Here is a 21537-nt window from a genome sequence, read left to right on the forward strand (position 1 = left end):
CCTCGTGATCCGCCCACCTTGGCCTCCCAGAGTGCTGGGGCTACAGGCATGAGCCACCGTGCCTGGCCTGCCTTTGCCCTTTCATTCCCTCCTTCTGCAAACTCTCACAGAGGATTGTCACGGCTGACCGCGTGCCAGGCTCTATGCTGGAAACCAAGGAGGCTGGGCGGTGTCAAAGGGATTTTTTTTTAAATTTATCCTTTTATTGTGTACCTTTTATTGTGTATCTTGTATTGTGTATCCTTTTATTGAGTACCAGCTCTGTGTACACCGAGGCCCCTGGTCCCCACCCAGAGGCCAAGTGGCTGTGCCCAGAGTTGGGAAGGTTGAGCCAAGGCCGGGCGCCCGTGCTGCCACCCAGAGGCCTGACCTGAGCTTTGACCCACACCCCTCTGCTTCCCCCACAGCTCTCTGGACAACGGGGCCCAGAGCTGATGGCAGACAATGTCAGCCACTAACAACATAGCCCAGGCCCGGAAGCTGGTGGAGCAGCTACGCATAGAAGCCGGGATTGAACGTATCAAGGTGAGCCCGGCGGACGCCAGGAAGAGGAGGGGAGAGGCCCGTGGGCGCCCCACAAATGGTGGACAGGAGGCTCGACGGGAGGGCAGAGGCTTGCCCCACAGCTGTGCCTCTTGCTGCGTGACCTTGGGGCCCTCCCTTAACCTCTCTGAGCCTCCATTTCCTCGGCAGAAAGAGGCAACTGATCTAACACCTATCTCATGGGTTCGTGTGGGAACGTAACGTGCTTTGTAAACGCACTGGGGCCCCATGGAGACAGTCATTGTGACAGAGCACTTTGCTGTCCTTATCTGCATCGCTCTGTCCAGCTCCGTGGCTGTGACGGATACAAATTAAACTGAGAGACACAGTCCCGGGCGGGAGGAGATGGCTGTCCTGTCTACTTTTTTCACTTCTATGTCGTTTGAAGGATTTGTTTGTTTGTTTGAGATGGAGTCTCGCTCTGTCTCCCAGGCTGGAGTGCGATGGCATGATCTCAGCTCACTGCAACCTCCACCTCCCAGGTTCAAGCGATTCTCTTGTCTCAGCCTCCCAAGCAGCTGGGATTACAGGCATGCACCACCACGCCCGGCTAATTTTTTTGTATTTTCAGTAGAGACGGTGTTTCACTGTATTCGCCAGGCTGGTCTCGAACTCCTGACCTTAGTTGATGCACCTACCTCGGCTTCCCAGAGTGCTGGGATTCCAGGCGTGAGACACCGTGCCTGGAATTTGAAGTTTCTCACAAGGATCACACTTGAGGCTGTGCCCAGTCGAGATTTATTTTAAGGCAAGTTCTGAAATCTGCAGTGCAGGCCAGCAGGCTGGTGACCCAGGGAAGAGTTGGTGCTGCAGCTGGAACACCTGGCAGAGTGCCTTCCTCCTGGGAGGACCCCCGGCTTTTTCTCTTAAGTCCTTCAACTGATTAGATGAGGCTCACCTGCATTACAGACGGTCACCTGCTGTGCTTGAAGTCTACAGATTTAAAGGTGAATCATATAAAAAAAAAAAAACACCAGACTTTTGCATGCCAGGCACAGTGGCTCACAACTGTAATCCCAGCACTTTGGGAGGCTGAGGCGGGAGGATCACTTGAGGTCAGGCGTTCAATTCCAGCCTGGGCAACAACATAGCAAGACCCCATCCCTACAAAATAAAAAACAGGCTGAGCGCAGTGGCTCACACTTGTAATTCCAGCACTTTGAGAGGCTGAGGTGGGCAGATCACCTGAGGTCAGGGGTTTGAGACCAGCTGGGCCAACATGGTGAAACCCCATCTCTACTAAAAATACAAAAAAAAAATTACCCAGGGGTGGTGGTACATGCCTGTAACCCCAGCTATTTGGGAGGCTGAGGCAGGAGAATCACTTGGACCTGGGACGTTGCAGTGAGCCGAGATCATACCATTGCACTCCAGCCTGGGCAACAGAGCAAGATTCTATCAAAAAAAAGGAAAGAAAAAACAACCTTCACAGCAACATCTAGAAAAACATTTAATTGGCCGGGCACAGTGACTCACGCCTGTAATCCCAGCACTTTGGGAGGCTGAGGTGGGTAGATCACAAGGTTAGGGGTTCGAGACCAGCCTGGCCAATATGGTGAAACATAGTCTCTACTAAAATTGCAAAAAAGTTAACCAGGTGTGGTGGCAGACGCCTGTAGTCCCAGCCACTTGGGAGGCTGAGTCAGGAGAATAGCTTGAACCTGGGAGGCAGAGGTTGCAGTGAGCCAAGATTGTGCCACCACACTCCAGCCTGGGCGACAGGGCAAGACTCCATCTCAAAAATAAAATAAAATAAACGTTTAACCAAACCCTGGGGCACCATGGCCCGCCCTAGTACCCCCATAAAATCAGCCATCACCCCACGTATCCACTCAGAACTCAGTTCTCCAGTACCTGCCACCAGCTCGTCATTATTGGCCATAGGAATTTATGAGGAAGGGGTGCCCGGCCCTTGCTTTGCTCCCAGTTGGGGGGCAGACGGACTCGTCCCTGCTGGCCAGGTGGCGCAGGAGTCAGACACAGTTCTGATCGGCCGGTGACCCTCCCTCCAGCGCAGCTCTGAGCCCCCACCAGACCCCATCACACCGCCACCGGCCGGGATCCAGCCAGGAGGGGAGGGGTCTGCCTCCCACGAGGTGTCTGAATGTTCCAGAAATCTGACTGCTGAGGACAGACCTGAGCATTCAAAGCATTCCTTCAGGCTGAAGAAAGAGAAAGCCCTGGTTGAAGTGGTTTTCCTTTTATGAGTCGGTGCCAGCCCCCAGCCCGGGCGGAGGGCGGTGACTCATCCTGCCCCGTTTGATGTTGAGGAGGGGCCCCCATAGCCCCTTTGAATGTCGGGCCTCGGGGGAGCCAGGATTTGACCCGTCCCCGCTCCCAGTCCCGCCTGAGGTTTTATATCCCCAGCTCCAACGCGGCGACCAGAACCACAAAGCCTCAACGGCAACGATCTCGGGGCTCTCCAGCCCAGCGCAGCGGGCATGGGGGGTGGTGCCAAGGGGGCCGCATGCTGGAGCCACAACGCCAGCTATTTTCAGGGTCTGGGGGCTATTTCTGTCGTCCAGGACAGCCGCTTCCCAAATAGAAGCCTAGAAAGCAGGCCAGGTCCGAGTCATCACAGGCCGCGGCCAACGGGCTCACTCTGTGGGCATGAGTGTTCCCTGGCTGCCCAGCTGGGCCAGACCCCAAAGCTGTCCCACAGGTTCCTGGCCTTTTGAGGGGCCCAGGTCCCAGGTATCCTTGGGGCCCAAAGGAGGACGGAGGATCTGGGATGCAGAGGTACTGGCCAAGGGAGGTGGCTCATGCCTGTAACCCCAGTGCTTCCAGAGGGCTAGGCGGGAGGATCGCCTGAGCCCAGGAGTTTGAGACCAGCCTGGGCAACATGGTGAGACCCTCATCTGTACAAGAAAGTTATTCTAAAAATTATGGCCAGGCCGGGCACGGTGGCTCATGCCTGTAATCCCAGCACTTTGGGAGGCCTAGGTGGGTGGGCCACCTGAGGTCAGGAGTTCGAGACCAGCCTGGCCAACATGGTGAAACCCCGTCTCTACTAAAAATACAAAAATTACCATGGCGTGGTGGCGGGTGACTGTAGTCCCAGCTACTTGGGAGGCCGAGGTGGGAGAATTGCTTGGACCCAGGGGGCAGAGGTTGCAGTGAGTGGAGAACACGCCACCGCACTCCAGCCTGACTGACAGAGCGAGACTCTGTCTCAAAAATAAATAAATAAATAAATAAATAAATAAATAATAAAAATAAAAAATTATGGCCAGGTGTAGTGGCTCACTCCTGTAGTCCTGCTACTCAGGTACTCCCAGCTGAGGCGGGAGAATCACTTGAGCCCAGGAGGTGGAGGCTGCAGTGAGCTACGATAGCACCACTGCACTCCAGCCTGGGGGACAGAGCGAGACCCTGTCTCAAAAGCAGACAACAAAGGCACCTCCGTGAAGTGATGCTGTGATCCTTCTCGGATCATCCCCTTCACCCCTGCCATGTCTAATCCTCCCCCTGTGATCGCCCTCTCACCTTTCAGGGGAAAAAGAGAGGAGAGAAAGGTCGCTGAGTCCTACAGAGACACAGTTACCGGTTACAGGATGAGATCCAGGGCCAGACGGACGTGTCCTCGTTTAGCCTGACCCAGGACACCCGACACCCTAGCCCCAGCCCCAGCCCTGCTGGGGTGAGCTAAGCGGGGAGTGGCAGCGGCACCCCCAAAGGCATGGCCAGGAGAGACGGGCGTGTGGCCTGGGGCAGGCTGGCAGCAGGGGGGCAGGGGGTCCCTCCTGTGACCAGAAGCATCAGCCCCTCTGGGGTTCGGAGTCATCAGGGGGTTCCGGCTGCACGAGAAAGATGGAGACAAGCTTATCTCGTCCTCACCGGGCACAGCCACCTGGCTGGGTGTCACTGAAACCTCCTTCAAGCTCGTCAAATGTGCAGGCAGCATTTCTCTATCAGGACCTTCCTTCCTTGGGGTGAGAATGAGGTCTTGGACTCCAAAAGCAGGGTCCCTCTGTCCCTGACCCTTTGTGTTCAAAATCTGGCAACGCTTGCTGAAGGAAGTCCAGCCTTTTCTTTAAAAAAAAAAAAATCTTTTTTAGGCCAGTCGCTATGGCTCACACCTGTAATCCCAGCACTTTGGGAGGCTGAGGTGGGCGGATTGCGAGGTCAGGAGTTCGAGACCAGCCTGATCAACATGGTGAAACCCCGTCTCTACTAAAAATACAAAAATTAGCCAGGCGTGGTGGTGCGTGCCTGTAATCCCAGCTACTCGGGAGGCTGAGGCAGGAGAATCACTTGAACCCACAAGGTGGAGGTTGCAGTGAGCCGAGATTGCACCATTGCACTCCAGCCTGGACAACAAAGAGAGACTCCATCTCAAAAAGAAAGAAAGAAAGAAATGGGATCACACACTGCGTGGCCTTCTGTGTCTGGCATCTCTCACTGAGTGTGAAGTCCTTAAGATGCGTCCACGGCCAGGCACGGTGGCTCACGCCTATAATCCCAGCACTTTGGGAGGCCACGAGGTCAGGAGATTGAGACCATCCTAGCTAACGTGGTGAAACCCTGTCTCTACTAAAAATACAAAAAAAATTAGCTGGGTGTGGTGGTGGGCACCTGTAGTCCCAGCTACTCGGATGGCTGAGGCAGGAGAATGGCCTGAACCCAGGAGACGGAGCTTGCAGTGAGCTGAGATCACACCACTGCACTCCAGTCTGGGCGACAGAGCGAGATTCTGTCTCAAAACAAAAAAAAAAAAAAAAAAAGGAAAAGAAAAAAAAGATGCATCCACATTGTGGCCTATGTCAGAGTCACGCTCCTTTTCATGGCTGAGTAATATTCCAGTGTGTGGACGGGCCACACTGTTTGCCCACGCCCCTGTCAATGGGCTCCTGGGCAGTTTCCGCCTCTGGCTGTTGGGAATGGCGCTGCTGTGAACCTGGGTGTGCCAGCCTCTTCTTATATCTCCCCTCTCTCCTCCTTGTGCCCAAACACAGGTCTCCAAAGCGGCATCTGACCTCATGAGCTACTGTGAACAACACGCCCGGAACGACCCCCTGCTGGTCGGCGTCCCTGCCTCCGAGAACCCCTTTAAGGACAAGAAACCTTGTATTATTTTATAACTGTGTTCTCGTATGTGCGCTCTCTCTCTCTCTCGCTCTCTCTCTCTCTCTCTTTCTGTGTGTCTCAGGCAGGGCATCATTCAGTAATTAGCTCAAACAAAACATCTCAAGTCCCCAAAACGTTTAATTCCAAGAGAAATCCACCCTTCCCCCCAAAAAAGGCGTTCCCACTCCTGGATGGGGTAGAATGTACCTTGTAGGTGTAGATGGGGTTTCGGGTCCAACCCCGTGACCCTCTCAGTTTGGGCAAAGCTGGGATGGAGGCTTTACGGCCACTTCCCGTTTGGTGTAACTGAAATCCCCCAGTGATGTGGGAACCATTTGTAAAAATCTCCATTGCCGTTTCGATTGTGGACGCAGCGCCGAGGGCGAAGGGAGGTGACTTGCCCGCTGGCAGCAGTTCCGGGAGAATTGGCCATTTGTAAAAAGACTTCACGGGGTCACTGAGATGCTTTGCGTTGTTTTTAAGTAGAGGTAAAATTGAGGTGGGGGGGGAGGTGACATCGTGAACTTTTTTTGGAAATATCTCTCCGTTTAAAAAGTTGTTATTCCGTACGGCTAAACTCGGATTGTGATGGTCGAACCCGGCGCTAAACTGTACCATCAAGCAATGAATGCACGATGGACTGTGGGGGTTGGGAGGGGACTTTGCCTATGAAAAGTTGTCAAGTGTGACTCCTCTGCATGATTTTTGCCATGGGTCCTTTCTTCAGGGTCCCTTCTGTGCCAGAAACGGGTTTTCGGGACTTGCCAAGCGGAGCGGTCACCGGCCCGGCCCATCCCGTTTTGGGATTTTTTTTTTTTTTTTTTTTTTTTTTTTTTGAGATGAAATTTCGCTCTGGTTACCCAGGCTGGAGTGCAGTGGCACGATCTCGGCTCACCGCAACCTCCGCCTCCCCGGTTCAAGCGATTCTCCTGCCTCAGCCTCCTGAGTAGCTGAGATTACAGGCGTGCGCCACCACGCCCGGCTAATTTTTGTATTTTTAGTAGAGATGGGGTTTCACCATATTGGCCAGGGTGGTCTCGAACTCCTGACCTCGTGATTCCCCCGCCTCGGCCTCCCAAAGTGCTGGGATTACAGGCGTGAGCCACCGCGCCCGGCGTGTTTTCAGCACGAGGCATCTGTGTGGACGGGAGAGGCTTTGACCGTCCTTGGTTCTTCTGGCTTGTTCTACCCTCTGACATCCACCGTAGACATTTCTCAAACAGAAATGCAGGCCGAGGAGCCGCGGCGGGGCGGGTGGGGCTGCCGTGTGCTGCCGTGTATACAAAGTTGTTCCATGATCTTGAAGTGACTTTGAAGGACGCCGGGAGGTGAGACGTTGTCCGGGAGATCGAAACGTCCGCTGAAAACGTTGCCCTGTCGCTCGAACCCAATCTTTTCACTTTTCCACCCCGTGCAACCCGGGACGGCTGCCTGAGGCCGGGAGATGCGTTAGGCGCAGAACGGGTCGCTCCTCCCAGCGGCACGTGGAAATCGAAGATGCCATGAGGTCGGGGGGAGGTTTCTGAAAGACGACTGTGTCCTCCTCTGCGGCACAGACGGGAGCAGGTGCAGCCACATCCTCCCGGGCCTGCTGGCGTCACTGGGGGCCACACCTGAGCTGGACCCTGAGCCGGACCCTGAGCTGCCGGGACCCCACACAGCCCTGATCGCAGGAGGCCTGGCCGCCCCGACTCCCCTCCATGGGGCTGACCCAGAAGCAAGTAGTAGAAAAAAGAAAAAAACTAGCCCAGCCCTGTCCCTCCAGTCCCAGTGGAAATGGGCATCTAAGGACCCGTGCCGAGAGGGTTCCTAGACGGCTGCCCAGGTCCTCTGTGCAGGCCCATGGGGCGGGGATCCCTGCTCAGCTCCCTTCCTGGGGCGACTGCCGGGGTTCCCACCTCACAAGGCTAGAGGGTTCTGTGTGTTGCCGGTGCAGGGAGGGTGACCTTCACTCCTCAACCTCGGGCGGCTCCCACAGGCAACAGCTGGGCTCCCCACCCCCGGCACCCAGCTCTCTACGGCCGGTCCGGGAGGGCTGGGGCTTTGGGGAGCCCTCCCCGCCAAACCTGCTGTTGGCCCAGGAGAGCCCCAGAGGCTCCCCAGAGACTGCAGCCTCCCGTGGTTGGGCCGGGAGCAGGCGGGGCTTGGGGTGTGGGCGTCCCCACCACCCATAGCAGGAATGGTGGGAAGAGACAAAAGTCTGTTCCAGAAACCCTGGGAGGACCCCAGGCAGGGAGACCCCGCCTGCCCCCACACTTCCCAGCGAGCCATCTTGGTAACTGGGAACAAACGCACCGCAGCCCGTTTTTCCTTAAAAGAGGCCTTAATCCCCGAGCCCCCGCTGCCAGGGCAGAGGGAGGAGGGGGCACAGCTGTGCCAAGCCCGGCCCCACTGGTGTGTCCTAACGATGTGACCCCAGAAATGCCAGCGGGGAACGGAGGCCGCTGCAGAGACACAGCCCAGGCAGCCGGGCCTCCTAGGCTGGTGGAGATGGTGGGGTTCAATCCCGGCTTCCAGGGACTCTCAGCTCCAAAGGCCCCTAAAGCCACGTCCTCCCGCCCCACAGACGGGACCCTGCACAGAAGTCAGAGAGCCTGGGGTCCAAGCGTTCTAGGTAAACTGAGGCTCAGGGAGGGGAAGGACAGGCTGGCCTCTCCTTCACTGTCCATAGGGCCTTGGGTTCCCTGAGCTATCCGGACCCCACCATCTCCCGGACCCCAGGGAGGTGGCCATTGCCAGAAGCCTGTGGATTTTCTAGCTTGGGGGATTAAAAAAAAAATTCTCCCCTTTTTTTCTTGTAGAGTAAACCTCAGTGACCACAGTGTGGAAAATACTTTTGCAGAGGAGCACACACACCCACCGCCGCACGTGCTTTTCTGCCGGGAATCCCTGGGGTGAACGCGTGTTTTATGGGCATTTCCAGGAGCGTGCGTGCACCTCCAGATGCGGGGCTGGCGGGCGGGGGTGGCAGCAGCAGCTCTAGCCTTGGGGACACCAGCGTCTCTCAGCCACGCCAGGGGAAAAAGAGAGTTAAGGACACTGACCCCCACCCACGCGCACACACACACAAGGCAGCGTCGGGTGGGAGCAAGAAGGCCGTTTCTCCTTCTGCCGCCTGGGTCTCTTCCCTGGTCCTGAGCGAGAAACCAGTTGCCGGGTGAAGGGCCACAGCGGGCCAGGCCCCGACCCTGTCGTGACCCACCTGGGCACCTTCCCGGACTAGCTCCGCCTACCCTGTCCTCCTCTCTCCAGCAAGGAGCCAGAACACGCACCCTTCTCCCACCCTCCCCAGGGGTAACCCCAGGCCAAGCACAGACAGCTCAGCTGTGACCTCTGGCCTCTGGGGACATAAACAGGGCGGCTGGGCCGGGGCGGAAGGTGCTCCACTTTCTCTCTCTCTGGGTGGTCCCTTTGACGGGCTGGCCACCGTGTCCGGGGTGCAACGCTAGGCCTCCAGGCCACGCATCCATCTCCAAGTTAACAGGCCCTATCCTGCCCAAGCTCTGGGGCAGGTAGGAGGGGCCATCACACACCTGCCCATGCGTGAGTGACCCGGGAGGGGCTTCTGGGGGGAGGTGGAGCCACCACGCCCTTCCTCAAGGGGTCACTTATTAAACGTCCTCGGGCCCTCTGCACAGAAGCCATACGCTGGCCAACCGCGCCTCCTTCTCTGTCCACGGAACCGTTGCCGATCTAATCTTTGTAAAGACCTGTCTCCTGTTTCCAGCCGCCACCTGTGGTTCTAGCAGGTTCTATGCCATCTGCATTGGGATGTCTGGTTGTTTTTATTTCTGACTTTTTTAAAATTCCAGGTGTGCCGCACCCACTTTCTCGCAGTGTTTTAATATTACGTGGAGTTGTTGATACAATGTGAATTCATACACAATAAACAGCCTCACTCTCCCTTTTCTCCTGCCTCTAGGCTGCTCCTTCTCTCCCTGGCCCGGGGCTTGCTGGGGAGGGAGCTCTTAGCATGCAAGCAAATGCCCCGGGCTTGGCTCCAGTCATGGGGACCTACGGCCCCACACCATCCCGTCCACCCTCCCTTCACTGGCCCAGGGAAGAGGTAACAGGAGGGGACCCCTGGGGGCTGCACCACAAACCAGGAACGCTCAGGCCCCACGGGCTTTAGGATTTGTACTTAGAAAATCTAGGAGGGACCAGGTGTGGTGGCTTAGGCCTGGAATCCCAGCACTTTGGGAGCCCAAGGCGGGCAGATCATGTGAGGTCAGGAGTTCGAGACCAGCCTGGCCAACACAGTGAAACCATGTCTCTACTAAAACTACAAAAATTAGCTAGGCGTGATGGCACGTGATTATAATCCCAGCTACTCAAGAGGATGAGGCAGGAGAGCTGTTTGAACCCGAGAGGCAAAGGCTGCAATGAACCAAGATCATGCCACTATACTCCAGCCTGGGCAACAGATTAAGACTTCATCTCAAAAAAAAAAAAAAGCCAGGCACAGTGGCTCATACCTGTAATCCCCGCACTTTGGAAGGCCAAGGAGGGCAGATCATGAGGTCAGGTGTTCAAGACCAGCCTGGCCAACATGGCAAAATCCTGTTAAAAATGCAAAAAAAAATTAGCTAAGCATGGTGGTGGGCGCCTATAGTCCCAGCTACTCGGGAGGTTGAGGCAGGATAATTGCTTGAACTTGGGAGGCAGAGGTTGCAGTGAGCCAAGATTGTGCCACTGCACTCCAGCCTGGGAAACAGAGTGAGACTCCGTCTCAAAAAAAAAAAAAAAAAGAAAAAGAAAAAATCAACGGCCGGGCGCGGTGGCTCAAGCCTGTAATCCCAGCACTTTGGGAGGCCGAGACGGGCGGATCACTAGGTCAGGAGATCGAGACCATCCTGGCTAACACGGTGAAACCCCGTCTCTACTAAAAAATACAAAAAAACTAGCCGGGCGAAAAAAAAAAAAAAAAAAAAAAGAAAAAATCTAAGAGGAAGGCCAGGCTCAATGGCTCACGCCTGTAATCCCAGCACTTTGGGAGGCCAAGGTGGACAGATCACCTGAGGTCAGGAGTTCAAGACCAACCTGGGCAATGCAGTGAAACCCTGTCTCTACTAAAAATACAAAAATTAGCTGAGTGTGGTGGCAGGTGCCTGTAATCCCAGCTGCTTGGGAGGCTGAGGCAGGAGAGTTGCTTGAAGCCAGGAGGCGGAGGTTGCAGTGAGCCGAGGTTGCACCACTGCACTCCAGCCTGGGAAACGAAAGCGAGACTCCGTCTCAAAAAAAAAAAAAAAAAAAAAGATTAAGAAAAGCTTTTGGGCCGGGCACGGTGGCTCAAGCCTGTAATCCCAGCACTTTGGGAGGCCGAGGCGGGCGGATCACAAGGTCAGGAGATCGAGACCATCCTGGCTAACACGGTGAAACCCCGTCTCTACTAAAAAATACAAAAAATTAGCCGGGCGTGGTGGTGGGCGCCTGTAGTCCCAGCTACTCGGAAGGCTGAGGCAGGAGAATGGCTTGAACCCGGGAGGCGGAGCTTGCAGTGAGCCGAGATCGCGCCACTGCACTCCAGCCTGGGCACAGAGCAAGACTCCGTCTCAAAAAAAAAAAAAGAAAAGAAAAGCTTTTGGGCTCTATGCTGGCAGGAACACAGGAGGATACAAGCTGTCACATGCCGCCAAAGGACCTCTAAGCGGGTACAGCCTTCCTGGAAAGAAAGCGCTTTGGTGGGCTGGGCGTGTGGCTCACGCCTGTAATCCCAGCACTTTGGGAGGCCAGGGGAGGTGGATCACCTGAGGTCGGGAGTTCCAGACCAGCCTCAATATGGAGAAACCCTGTCTCTACTAAAAATACAAAATTAGTAGGGCTTGGTGGTACATGCCTGTAATCCCAGCTACTCGGGAGGCTGAGTCAGGAGAATTGCTTGAACCTGGGATGCAGAGGTTGTGGTGAGCCAAGATCACACCATTGCACTCCAGCCTGGGCGACAAGAGTGAAACTCCGTCTCCAAAAAAGGAAAATAAAAGAAAATAAAGTGCTTTGGCGGCTGTGCGCGGTGGCTCATGCCAGCCATCCCAGCACTTTGGGAGGCCAAGGCAGGCGGATCACCTGATGTCAGGAGTTCGAGACCAGCCTGGCCAACATGGTGAAACCCTGTCTCTACTAAAAATACCAAAATTAGCTGGGAGTAAAGGTGGGCGCCTGTAATCCCAGCTACTCAGGAGGCTGAGGAACAAGAATCGCTTGAACCCGGGAGGCGGAGGTTGCGGTGAGCCGAGATCGCACCATTGCACTCCAGCCTGGGCCACAGGAGCAAGACTCTGTCTCCAAAATAAATAAATAAATAAATAAATAAATAAATAAATAAATAAAACAAAATGTAAAATGTAGGAGTTGTGGAACCATCAGCTCTATGTAGTTCCAGACACTGTCATCACCCCAAAGACGTCCCATCCGCATCAGCAGTCAGTCTCTGCCCTCCCCAGTCGCAGGCCACCTTGAATCCCTTTCCTGTCTCTTTGGATTAGCCTGTCCTTTGCATTTCACATAAATGGGATCATGTATTGTGTGGCCTTTTATATCTGGCACTGCTCCCTGGCCATGACGTCCTCAGGGTTCATCCAGGTGCTGGCCTACGTCAGAGCTTCGTTCCTTTTCATGGCTGAGCAATATTCCTTTCTCTGGACAGACCACCTTGTATGTATCCATTGTGATTGGTATTTAAGGACATGGAAGATGCTTAAATATTAGGTTGGTGCAAAAGTAATTGCGGTTTTCACTTTTTAATGGCACAATCGCAATTACTTTTGCACCAACCTAATAATATAGTCACTGAAAAACTTACATGCAAAATCGTACACATTACTAGCAACTGGTTTTTTATTTTGTTTTGTTTTAATGCACAGAAAAAAAGACATGGGAAATAAGCCAAAAGGGTTTTACCACTTCTTTTCCTGGTTCCCAAAACAAAATATAATCATTATAGAAGTTATATAAAATAATACAGTATTTAAAAGTCATCTTTAGGCCGGGCACAGTGGCTCACACCTGTAATCCCAGCACTTTGGGAGGCCGAGGCAGGTGGATCACCTGAGGTCAGGAGTTCGAGACCACCTTGGCCAACATGGAAAAACCCCGTCTCTACTAAAAATACAAAAATTAGCCGGGCGTGGTGGCCCATGCCTGTAAACCCAGCTACTCGGGAGGCTGAGGCAGGAGAATCACTTGAACCAGGGAGGCAGAGGTTGCGGTGAGCCGAGATCGTGCCATTGCACTCCAGCCTGGGCAACAAGAGCAAAGCTCCAACTAAAAAAAAAAAAAAAAAAATTTTTTTTTAAAGTCATCCTTAATTTACCTTTTTTTTTACTTGCAAGTAAAAAAAAAAGAATATATCCAGCCTTGCATGGTGGCTCATGCCTATAATCCCAGCAGGTTGGAAGGCCAAGGCAGGTGGATCACTTGAGGTCAGGAGTTCAAGACCAGCCTGGCCAACACGGAGAAACCTTGTCTCTATTAAAAAAAAAAAAAAAAAAATTAGCCAGGCGTGGTGGTGCATACCTGTAATCCTAGCTAGTCGGGAGGCTGAGGCAGGAGAATCGCTTGAACCCAGGAGGTGGAGGTTGCAGTGAGTTGAGATAACACCACTGCATTCCAGCCTAGGCAACAGAGTGATACTCCATCTCAAAAAAAACAAGTCCGGGCGCAGTGGCTCAGGCCTGTAATCCCAGCACTTTGGGAGGACAAAGCAGGCGAATCACGAGGTCAGGAGATCGAGACCATCCTGGCTAACATGGTGAAACCCCGTCTCTACTAAAAAATACCAAAAAAACTAGCCGGGCGAGGTAGCAGGCGCCTGTAGTCCCAGCTACTCGGGAGGCTGAGGCAGGAGAATGGCGGGAACCCAGGAGGCGGAGCTTGCAGTGAGCTGAGATCCGGCCACTGCACTCCAGCCTGGGCGACAGAGCAAGACTCCATCTCGAAAGAAAGAAAGAAAGAGAGAGAGAGAGAGAGAAGATAAAAGAAAAAAGAAAGAAAAGAAGAAAGAAGAAAAAGAAGAAAAGAAAGAAAAAAAGAGAAGAAAAGAAAGAGGAAAAAGAAGAAAACAAAGAAAGAAGAAGAAAAAGGAAAAGAGAAAGAAAGAAAAAAGAAGAAAAGAGAAGAAAGAAAAAGGAAGAAGAAAAGAAAGAAAAGAAAAAAAAAGAAGGAAAGAAAGGAAGAAAAAGAAAGAAAGAAAAAAGAAAAAAAAAGATCCCTCCATGCCATTCCTCAGACCCATTCTCAGCACCTGTAGCCACCTGTAGCTGTTGGTTCACAGCTGAGGCAAATCCTTCAGACTTCTAGGCGTAAGCAAACATGGGCATCAGAACAAAGTAGTGACAGTAAAGTATCTTTAATGGTTCATTTCCTTGGATTGTGTCATCTGATCCTCCCGGAAAGGCCGTGAGGTAAGGGCGATGGTTCTACGCATTGATGGTGCAGATGAACAAACATGGGCTCAGAAAGGGTAAACAACGCCCTTGAGTCCACAGCTAGAAAGTGGTACGGCCAGGACTGGCCAGAATTTGCAGCCAGACCGTCGGGCTCCTGCACACGTGCCCAAGACCGTCTTCTGTCATGGAGATCGGCACTGCTTCATACCAACACTTGCTCTTTGCCATTTGTTTTTTTGTTTGTTTGTTTTCGTTTTTTGTTTTTTGTTTTTTTTTGAGATGGAGTCTCGCTCTGTCGCCCAGGCTGGGGTGCAGTGGCGCGATCTCAGCTCACTGCAAGCTCTGCCTCCCGGGTTCCCACCATTCTCCTGACTCAGCCTCCCGAGTACCTGGGACTACAGGCGCCGCCACCTCTCCCGGCTAGTTTTTTGTATTTATAGTAGAGACGAGGTTTCATAGTGTTAGCCAGTATGGTCTCGATCTCCTGACCTCGTGATCCGCCCCTCTCTGCCTCCCAAAGTGCTGGGATTACAGGCGCCCACCACCTCGCCCAGCTAATTTTTTGTATTTTTAGTAGAGACGGGGTTTCACAGTGTTAGCCAGGATGGTCTCGATCTCCTGACCTCGTGATCCGCCCCCTCAGCCTCCCAAAGTGCTGGGATTACAGGCGTGAGCCACCGCACCCGGCCGCCATTTGTTTTTTAAAACTGGACTCACTCAACACAGACTGCTCTGATACTAGCTTAGCTTTTTTTTTTTTTTTCACTTGAGTTCCTATGACTGACAGCTTGCTAAGTCAGTGCATTTTTATGAAGGAAAACAAAAAAGATATAAAAATAATAATTTTTAAAACATCAGTGCATTTTAACAACTCCAGAGTAATTTAATTTACATGCTTAGCTGTACGCTATGGCTCACGACTGAAATCCCAGCACTTTAGGAGGCCAAGGCGGGAGGATCACCTGAGGTCAGGAATTCAAGGCCAGCCTGGCCAAAATGGTGAAACCCTGTCTCTACTAAAAATACCAAAAAAAAAAAAAAATTAGCCTGCCATGGTGGCAGGCGCCTGTAATCCCAGTTACTCAGGAGGCTGAGGCAGGCAAATCACTTGAACCCGGGAGGCAGAGCTTGCAGTGAGCCGAGATCACGCCAGTGCACTCCAGCCTGGGCAACAGAGCGAGACTCCATATAAAAAAAAAAAATTATATACTACTGTTGGACATTTAGATTATTTCTGAGTTTTGCTACTTTTACACACCATCTTTCATTAAAGTGTCTTACGAACATGTTTTTTTTTTTTTTTTTTTTTGAGACAGAGTTTTGCTCTTGCCACCCAGGCTGGAGTGCAATAGTATGTTCTCGGCTCACTGCAACCTCCACCTCCCGGGTTCAAGCGATTCTCCTGCCTCAGCCTCCTGAGTAACTGGGATTACAGGCATGCGCCACCACACCCAGCTACTTTTGTATTTTTAGTAGAGACAAGATTTCACCATGTTGGTCAGGCCGGTCTTGAACTCCCGACCTCAGGTGATCTGTCTGCCTCAGCCTCCCAAAGTGCTGGGATTACAGGCGTGAACCACCGCACCCAACTTGCATGTTCATTTCTGTGCACACACTTGTATGTGTGTGTGCATTTGCGCATATGTGTTTGTACCTGTCCCTAGAATTGTAAGACATTCGTATTTTCTCATATGTAAAATGCCTATTCATACTTTTTGTTTCCTTTTTTTTTTTTTTTCTTGAGACAGGGTCTGCTGACTCTGTCACCCGGGCTGGAGTCCAGTGGCGCTATCATAGCTCACTGCAGCCTTGATCTCCTAAATTCAAGCAATCCTCCCACGTCAGTCTCCCAAGTAGCTGGGACTACAGGGAAGCACCACCACGCTCAGCTAATTTTTAAAAAAATTTTAAAGATGGGTTCTCACTGTGTTGCCCAGGCTGGTCTCCAACTCTAGGGCTCAAGTGATCCTCCTATCTTGGCCTCCTAAAGTGCTGGGATTACAGGCATGAGCCACTGCACCTGACCTGTTTATTTCCTAATTAAATCACTTGCCTATTTCCTTTGGAGTAAAGACGCTTTTTACACAGCCTTGTTAATTCTGATCTTTTATAGGTGTTGCTAATATTTTCTCCTAGACTATCATTTAGGTTTTTATCTCTGGCACCCAAAACCGATCAACATGTTCCTTTCTAGATTCTCTAGGTTTTGTGACATGTGTAGTTAGAAAACTGTTCCACAAACTAAGATTTAAAATGATACACCCTAGCTGGGCAGGGTGGTTCATGCCTGTTCATCCCAGCACTTTGGGAGGCCAAGGCAGGCAGATCAACTGAGGTCAGGAGTTCGAGATCAGCCTGGCTAACATGGCAAAACCCTGTCTCTACTAAAAATACAAAAATTAGCTGCATGAGATGACACACGCCTGTAGTCCCAGCTGCTTGGGAGGCTGAGGCAAGAGAATCGCATGAACCTGGGAGGCGGAGGTTTCAGTTAGCTGAGATCGAGTCACTGCACTCCAGCCTGGGTGACAGAGTGAAACCTCTGTCTCAAAAAAAAAAAAAAAGTTGGGCGGGGTGCAGTGGCTCATGCCTGTAATCCCAGCACTTTGGGAGGCCGAGGAGGGTGGATCACAATGTCAGGAGATCGAGACCATCCTGGCAAACATGGCGAAACCCTGTCTCTACTGCAAATACAGAAAATTAGCCGGGCGAAGTGGTGGGTGCCTGTGGTCCCAGCTACTCGGGAGGCTGAGGCAGGAGAATGGCGTGAACCCGGGAGGCGGAGCTTGCAGTGAGCAGAGATCGAGCCACTGCACTCCAGCCTGGGCGACAGAGTGAGACTAGACTATGTCTCAAAAAAAAAAAGTTGTACATATACAGCATGGAATACTACGCAGCCATAAAAAGGAATGGGATCATGTCCTTTGCAGGGACGTGGATGGAGCTGGAAGCCGTTATCCTCAGCAAACTAACACAGGAACAGAAAATCAAACACCGCATGTTCTCACTTGTAAGTGGAAGCTGAACACGGAGAACACATGGACACAGGGAGGGGAACAACACACACTGGGGTTGTCCGGCAGTGAGGTGAGGGGGAGGGAGAGGGAGAGCTCCAGGATGAAGAGCTGGCGCATGTGGGGGCTTTTTGTTTGTTTGAGACGGAGTCTTGCTGTGTCATCCAGGCTGGAGTGCAATGGCGCAATCTCAGCTCACCGCAACTTCCACCTCCCAGGTTCAAGAGATTCTCCTGCCTCAGCCTCCTGAGTAGCTGGGATTCCAGGCGCCCACCACGCCTGGCTAATTTTTGTATTTTTAGTAGAGATGGGGTTTCACCATGTGGGTCAGGCTGGTCTCGAACTCCTGACCTCAAGCAAGGCACCCACCCTGGCCTCCCAAAGTGCTGGGATTACAGGCGTGAGCCACTGCGCCCGGCAATACATGGGGCTTAATACCTAGGTGACGGGTTGATAGGTGCAGCAAACCACCATGGCGCATGTTTACCTATGTAACAAACCTGCAGGCTTGTTAATTCTGATCTGTTATAGGTGTTGCAAATATTTTCGCCTAGACTATCATTTAGAACTGCACACGTATCCCAGACTTAAAATTAAGTTATATTAAATGCCGGGCGTGGTGGCTCATGCCTGTAATCCCAGCACTTTGGGAAGCCGAGGCGGGTGGATCACGAGGTCAGGAGATCGAGACCATCCTGGCTAACACGATGAAACCCCGTCTCTACTAAAAATACAAAAAATTAGCCAGGCGTGGTGACAGACGCCTATAGTCCCAGCTACTCCGGGAGGCTGAGGCAGGAGAATGGTGTGAACCCGGGAGGCGGAGCTTGCAGTGAGCTGAGATCGCGCCACTGCACTCCAGCCTGGGTGACAGAGTCTCGTTCCCGGCGTGGAGGGGCTCACATCCCTTGGTGTGGCGCCCCTTCCTCCACCTTCAGGGCCAGGAGCACAGCCTCTTCCAGTCTCTCTTATGAGGGACCCTGTGAGGACACTGGGTGCCCCAGATCATCCAGGCTGCTCTCCCATCTCAGAGTCCTTCACTCAATCGCACGTGCGGAGTCTCTGTTGCCGTGGAAGGTGACACACCCCCGTGTTCCGGGAATTAGAACAAGGACATCTTTGGGGGCCGCTGTTCAGCCAAACACAGCTTGGGTTCCCCAGAGGCCAGAGCCTGAGACAGAAGGTTCATGTGCTCTTGTTTTCTGGGGGAGTCTGGTCTGATCCTCCATAGGAGAGGGTGGGAGCAGGATAATGAAGCAAGGAGCGACAGCAGGCCCATAAGAGGGTGTGTCACTGCCTCAGCCTTGGGTTAATACAGGCGCCCTGTTCCCACAAGCTCACGGAGGCGGTGTCTCAGGGCCCAGTAGGCGGGAGGAGGTTGACTCTCTGTCTCCTCACTGGCCACAGGCTCACCTCTGCACTGCCTGGTTGTGGCTGCCTGTGTGCAGAGGGGAGCTCAGGTGCAGAGCTCACACCTGAGTGACATCCGTCAACACCTGTCGGGAGCTAGCCGGCGAGTGCGTGAGGTCGAGAGGCTCTGCAGGGGAGCATCAGAGGGTCTCATCCCAGGACCGGCCACAAAATTTGCAGGGCTCAGTAGAAAATGAAAACACGGAGCCCTTTTTCAAAAGTGTTTAAGAATGTCAAGACGATGACAGCATTAAACCAAGTGTGGGGCCCTTCCAACCACAGGGCCCTTCCGATCATGGGGCCCTGGGTGACTCACGAGTCGCACACCCATGAAGTTGGCCCTGTCTCATACACCCACCAAAATCTTTTTCAGATATCGCAGAAGGGGTTTGCTTAAGCTCTTAGGACAGAAAAAAAAGTCACAACAGATTGAAGTCATTAAACATGTACAGCCTTAACTGGCCGGGTACGGTGGCTCACTCCTGTAATCCCAGCACTTTGGGAGGCCAAGGTGGGTGGATCACCTGAGGTCAGGAGTTCAGGACCAGCCTGACCAACGTGGAGAAACCCCGTCTCTACTAGAAGTACAGAATTAGCCGGATGTGGTGACGCATGCCTGTAGTCCCAGCTACTCGGGAGGCAGAAGCGGGAGAATCGCTTGAACCCGGGAGGCAGAGATTACAGTAAGCTGAGATCACACCATTGCAACAAGAGAAAACTCCATCTCAAAAAAAAACCTTCCCCTTATAACGTGCTCACTTCAGCAGCACATATTCAAAAAGTTGGAAGGATACAAAGATTACTATTGCCCCTGCGTAAGGATGACATGAAGCATTTCATATTTTTAAAAAAGAAATAATAATAATTCAAAATTTTAAAAACTTACCCTTATATGAGGTCCCTAGAGTCGTCAGATTCACAGAGACAGAAAGTAAAAGGGTGAGTGCCAGGGGCTGGGGAGGGGGATGGGGAGTGAGTGTTTCATGGGGACGGAGTTTTAGTTTGGGAAGAGGAAAAAGTTCTGGAGAAATGGCCGGGTACGGTGGTTCCGCCTGGAATCCCAGCACTTTGGGAGGCTGAGGTGGGCGGATCACCTGAGGTTGGGAGTTCGAGACCAGCCTGACCAACATGGTGAAACCCCGCCTCTACTAAAAATATAAAATTAGCCAGGCATGGTGGCCCATGCCTGTAATCTCAGCTACTCGGGAGGCTGAGGCAGGAGAATCACTTGAACCCAGGAGGCAGAGGTTGCACTGAGCGAGATGGCACCACTGCACTCCCAGCACTTTGGGAGGTCAAGTCAGGCGGATCGCGAGGTCAGGAGATCGAGACCATCTTGGCTAACATGGTGAAACCCATCTCTACTAAAAATACAAAGAATTAGCCGGGCGTGGTGGTGGGCGCCTGTAGTCCCAGCTACACGGGGGGCTGAGGCAGGAGAATGGCGTGAACCCAGGAGGCGGAGCTTGCAGTGAGCTGAGATCGCGCCACTGAACTCCAGCCTGGGCAACAGAGCAAGACTCTGTCTAAAAAAAAAACAAAAAAAACGGGAAACATTTCAGGCATTCGGCAGCAGGTGAGTGGATAAACAAACTGTGATCCATTCATACCACGGAATAGCACTCAGCGAGAAAAAGGAACAAACTGCTAAGTGCCATCGTGGATGACTCACAGGAAGTTTACCCTGAGTGAACTAAGCCTTCCACAGGAGGACAGGCGGTGTGATTCCATTCACGTGAAATCCTAGAACAGGCAAACCTTGTACACAGGCTGTGTGGTCAGAAGAGTAACAGCCCCCAAAGATACCTGTGTCCTAATCCCAGAACCTGTGAATACCTTACACGAGATAAAAGGGACTTGGCAGATGTGACTACATTAAACATCTTGTCTGGATTGGCTGGGCGCGGTGGCTCACACCTGTAATCCCAGCACTTTGGGAGGCCAAGGTGGGTGGATCACCTGAGGTCAGGAGTTCGAGACCAACCTGACCAACATGGCGAAACCCCGTCTCTACTAAAAATACAAAAATTAGCCGGGCGTGGTGGCGCATGCCTGCTGAGGCAGGAAAATCACCTGAACCTGGGAGGCAGAGGTTGCAGTGAGCTGAGATCGCGCCATTGCACTCCAGCCTGGGCGACAGAGGGAGACTCCGTCTCAAAAACAAAAAAAAATCTTGCCTGGATTGGCCCGTGCAGTGGCTCACGCCTGCAATTCCAGCACTTTGGGAGGCCGAGGTGGGTGGATCACCTGAGGTCAGGAGTTTGAGACCAGCCTGGCCAACATGGTGAAACCCCATCTCTACTAAAAATACAAAAATTAGCCGGGTATGGTGGTGGGCGCCTGTAGTCCCAGCTACTCGGGAGGCTGAGGCAGGAGAATCGCTTGAACCCAGGAGGCGGAGGTTGCAGTGAGCCGAGATCGAGCCTCTGTACTCCAGCCTGGCGACAGAGCGAGACCCTGTCTCAAAAAAAAAAAAAAAAAAAAAAAAAATCAAAGATCTTGTCTGGATTATCCAGGTAGGCCCAGTGTCATCACAGGGTCCTTGTAAGAGGGTGGCAGGAAGGTCAGTCAGAGAAGGAGACATAACAACAGAAACAAAAGAGGCTGGAGGGATGCGAAGCAGGGTTGTACAAGTAGCCCCTGGAAGCTGGAATACACCGGGAAACAAGTGAAACAGCCTCCACGCTACGATTCCAACTGGAAAAGATTCTGCAAAAGGCAAAGCCATACATGAGTAAAAAGATCAGTGGTGGGCCGGGTGCGGTCGCTCATGCCTGTCATCCCAGCACTTTGGGAGGCCGAGGAGGGCGGATCACCTGAGGTTGGGAGTTCGAGACCAGCCACACCAACATGGAGAAACCCCGTCTCTACTAAAAATACAGAATTAGCCTGGCGTGATGGTGCATGCCTGTAATCCCAACTACTCGGGAGGCTGAGGCAGGAGAATCGCTTGAACCCAGGAGGTGGAGGTTGCAGTGAGCCCAGATGGCACCACTGCACTCCAGCCTGGGTGACAGAACGAGACTCCGTCTACAAAAAAAAAAAAAAAAAAAAAAAAATCAGTGGTTACCCAGGTTGAAGGAAGTGGGGTTAAGGATGAATAGGTGGAGCACAGAGGG

At 52.6% G+C, this 21537-nt stretch overlaps 4 protein-coding genes and 1 pseudogene across 8 annotated transcripts in view; 4 read left to right on the forward strand and 1 right to left on the reverse strand.

Annotated features, from left to right (window-relative positions):
• The window catches only part of GNG7 (G protein subunit gamma 7), a 211481-nt gene extending 201962 nt beyond the window's left edge, over nucleotides 1-9519 (forward strand). Inside the window, exons 4-5 of the mRNA XM_050771008.1 lie at nucleotides 408-525; nucleotides 5499-9519. Coding sequence (XP_050626965.1) covers nucleotides 445-525; nucleotides 5499-5624 — 207 coding nt within the window. The 5' untranslated portion in view covers nucleotides 408-444 and the 3' untranslated portion in view covers nucleotides 5625-9519. The remainder of the gene's footprint in view (nucleotides 1-407; nucleotides 526-5498) is intronic.
• ZNF556 (zinc finger protein 556) overlaps nucleotides 1-21537 on the reverse strand; it is a 433150-nt gene that overhangs the window by 388469 nt on the left and 23144 nt on the right. The window lies entirely within an intron of this gene.
• Nucleotides 1-21537, forward strand: part of TIMM13 (translocase of inner mitochondrial membrane 13) — a 319004-nt gene that overhangs the window by 223919 nt on the left and 73548 nt on the right. The window lies entirely within an intron of this gene.
• Nucleotides 1-21537, forward strand: part of LSM7 (LSM7 homolog, U6 small nuclear RNA and mRNA degradation associated) — a 401328-nt gene that overhangs the window by 208182 nt on the left and 171609 nt on the right. Inside the window, exon 1 of one of the 3 annotated variants that reach the window (XM_050770939.1) lies at nucleotides 4270-4273. The exons of the other annotated variants lie outside the window; for them this stretch is intronic. The gene's annotated coding sequence lies outside the window, so the exon portion shown is untranslated. Of the gene's footprint in view, nucleotides 1-4269; nucleotides 4274-21537 lie in introns of those variants that run through there. 3 annotated transcript variants of the gene reach the window in all.
• On the forward strand, nucleotides 19170-19264 carry LOC126943649 (uncharacterized; annotated as a pseudogene).

This window comes from Macaca thibetana, chromosome 19, assembly GCF_024542745.1.
Source record: "Macaca thibetana thibetana isolate TM-01 chromosome 19, ASM2454274v1, whole genome shotgun sequence".
NCBI classification, from domain to species: Eukaryota; Metazoa; Chordata; class Mammalia; order Primates; family Cercopithecidae; genus Macaca; species Macaca thibetana.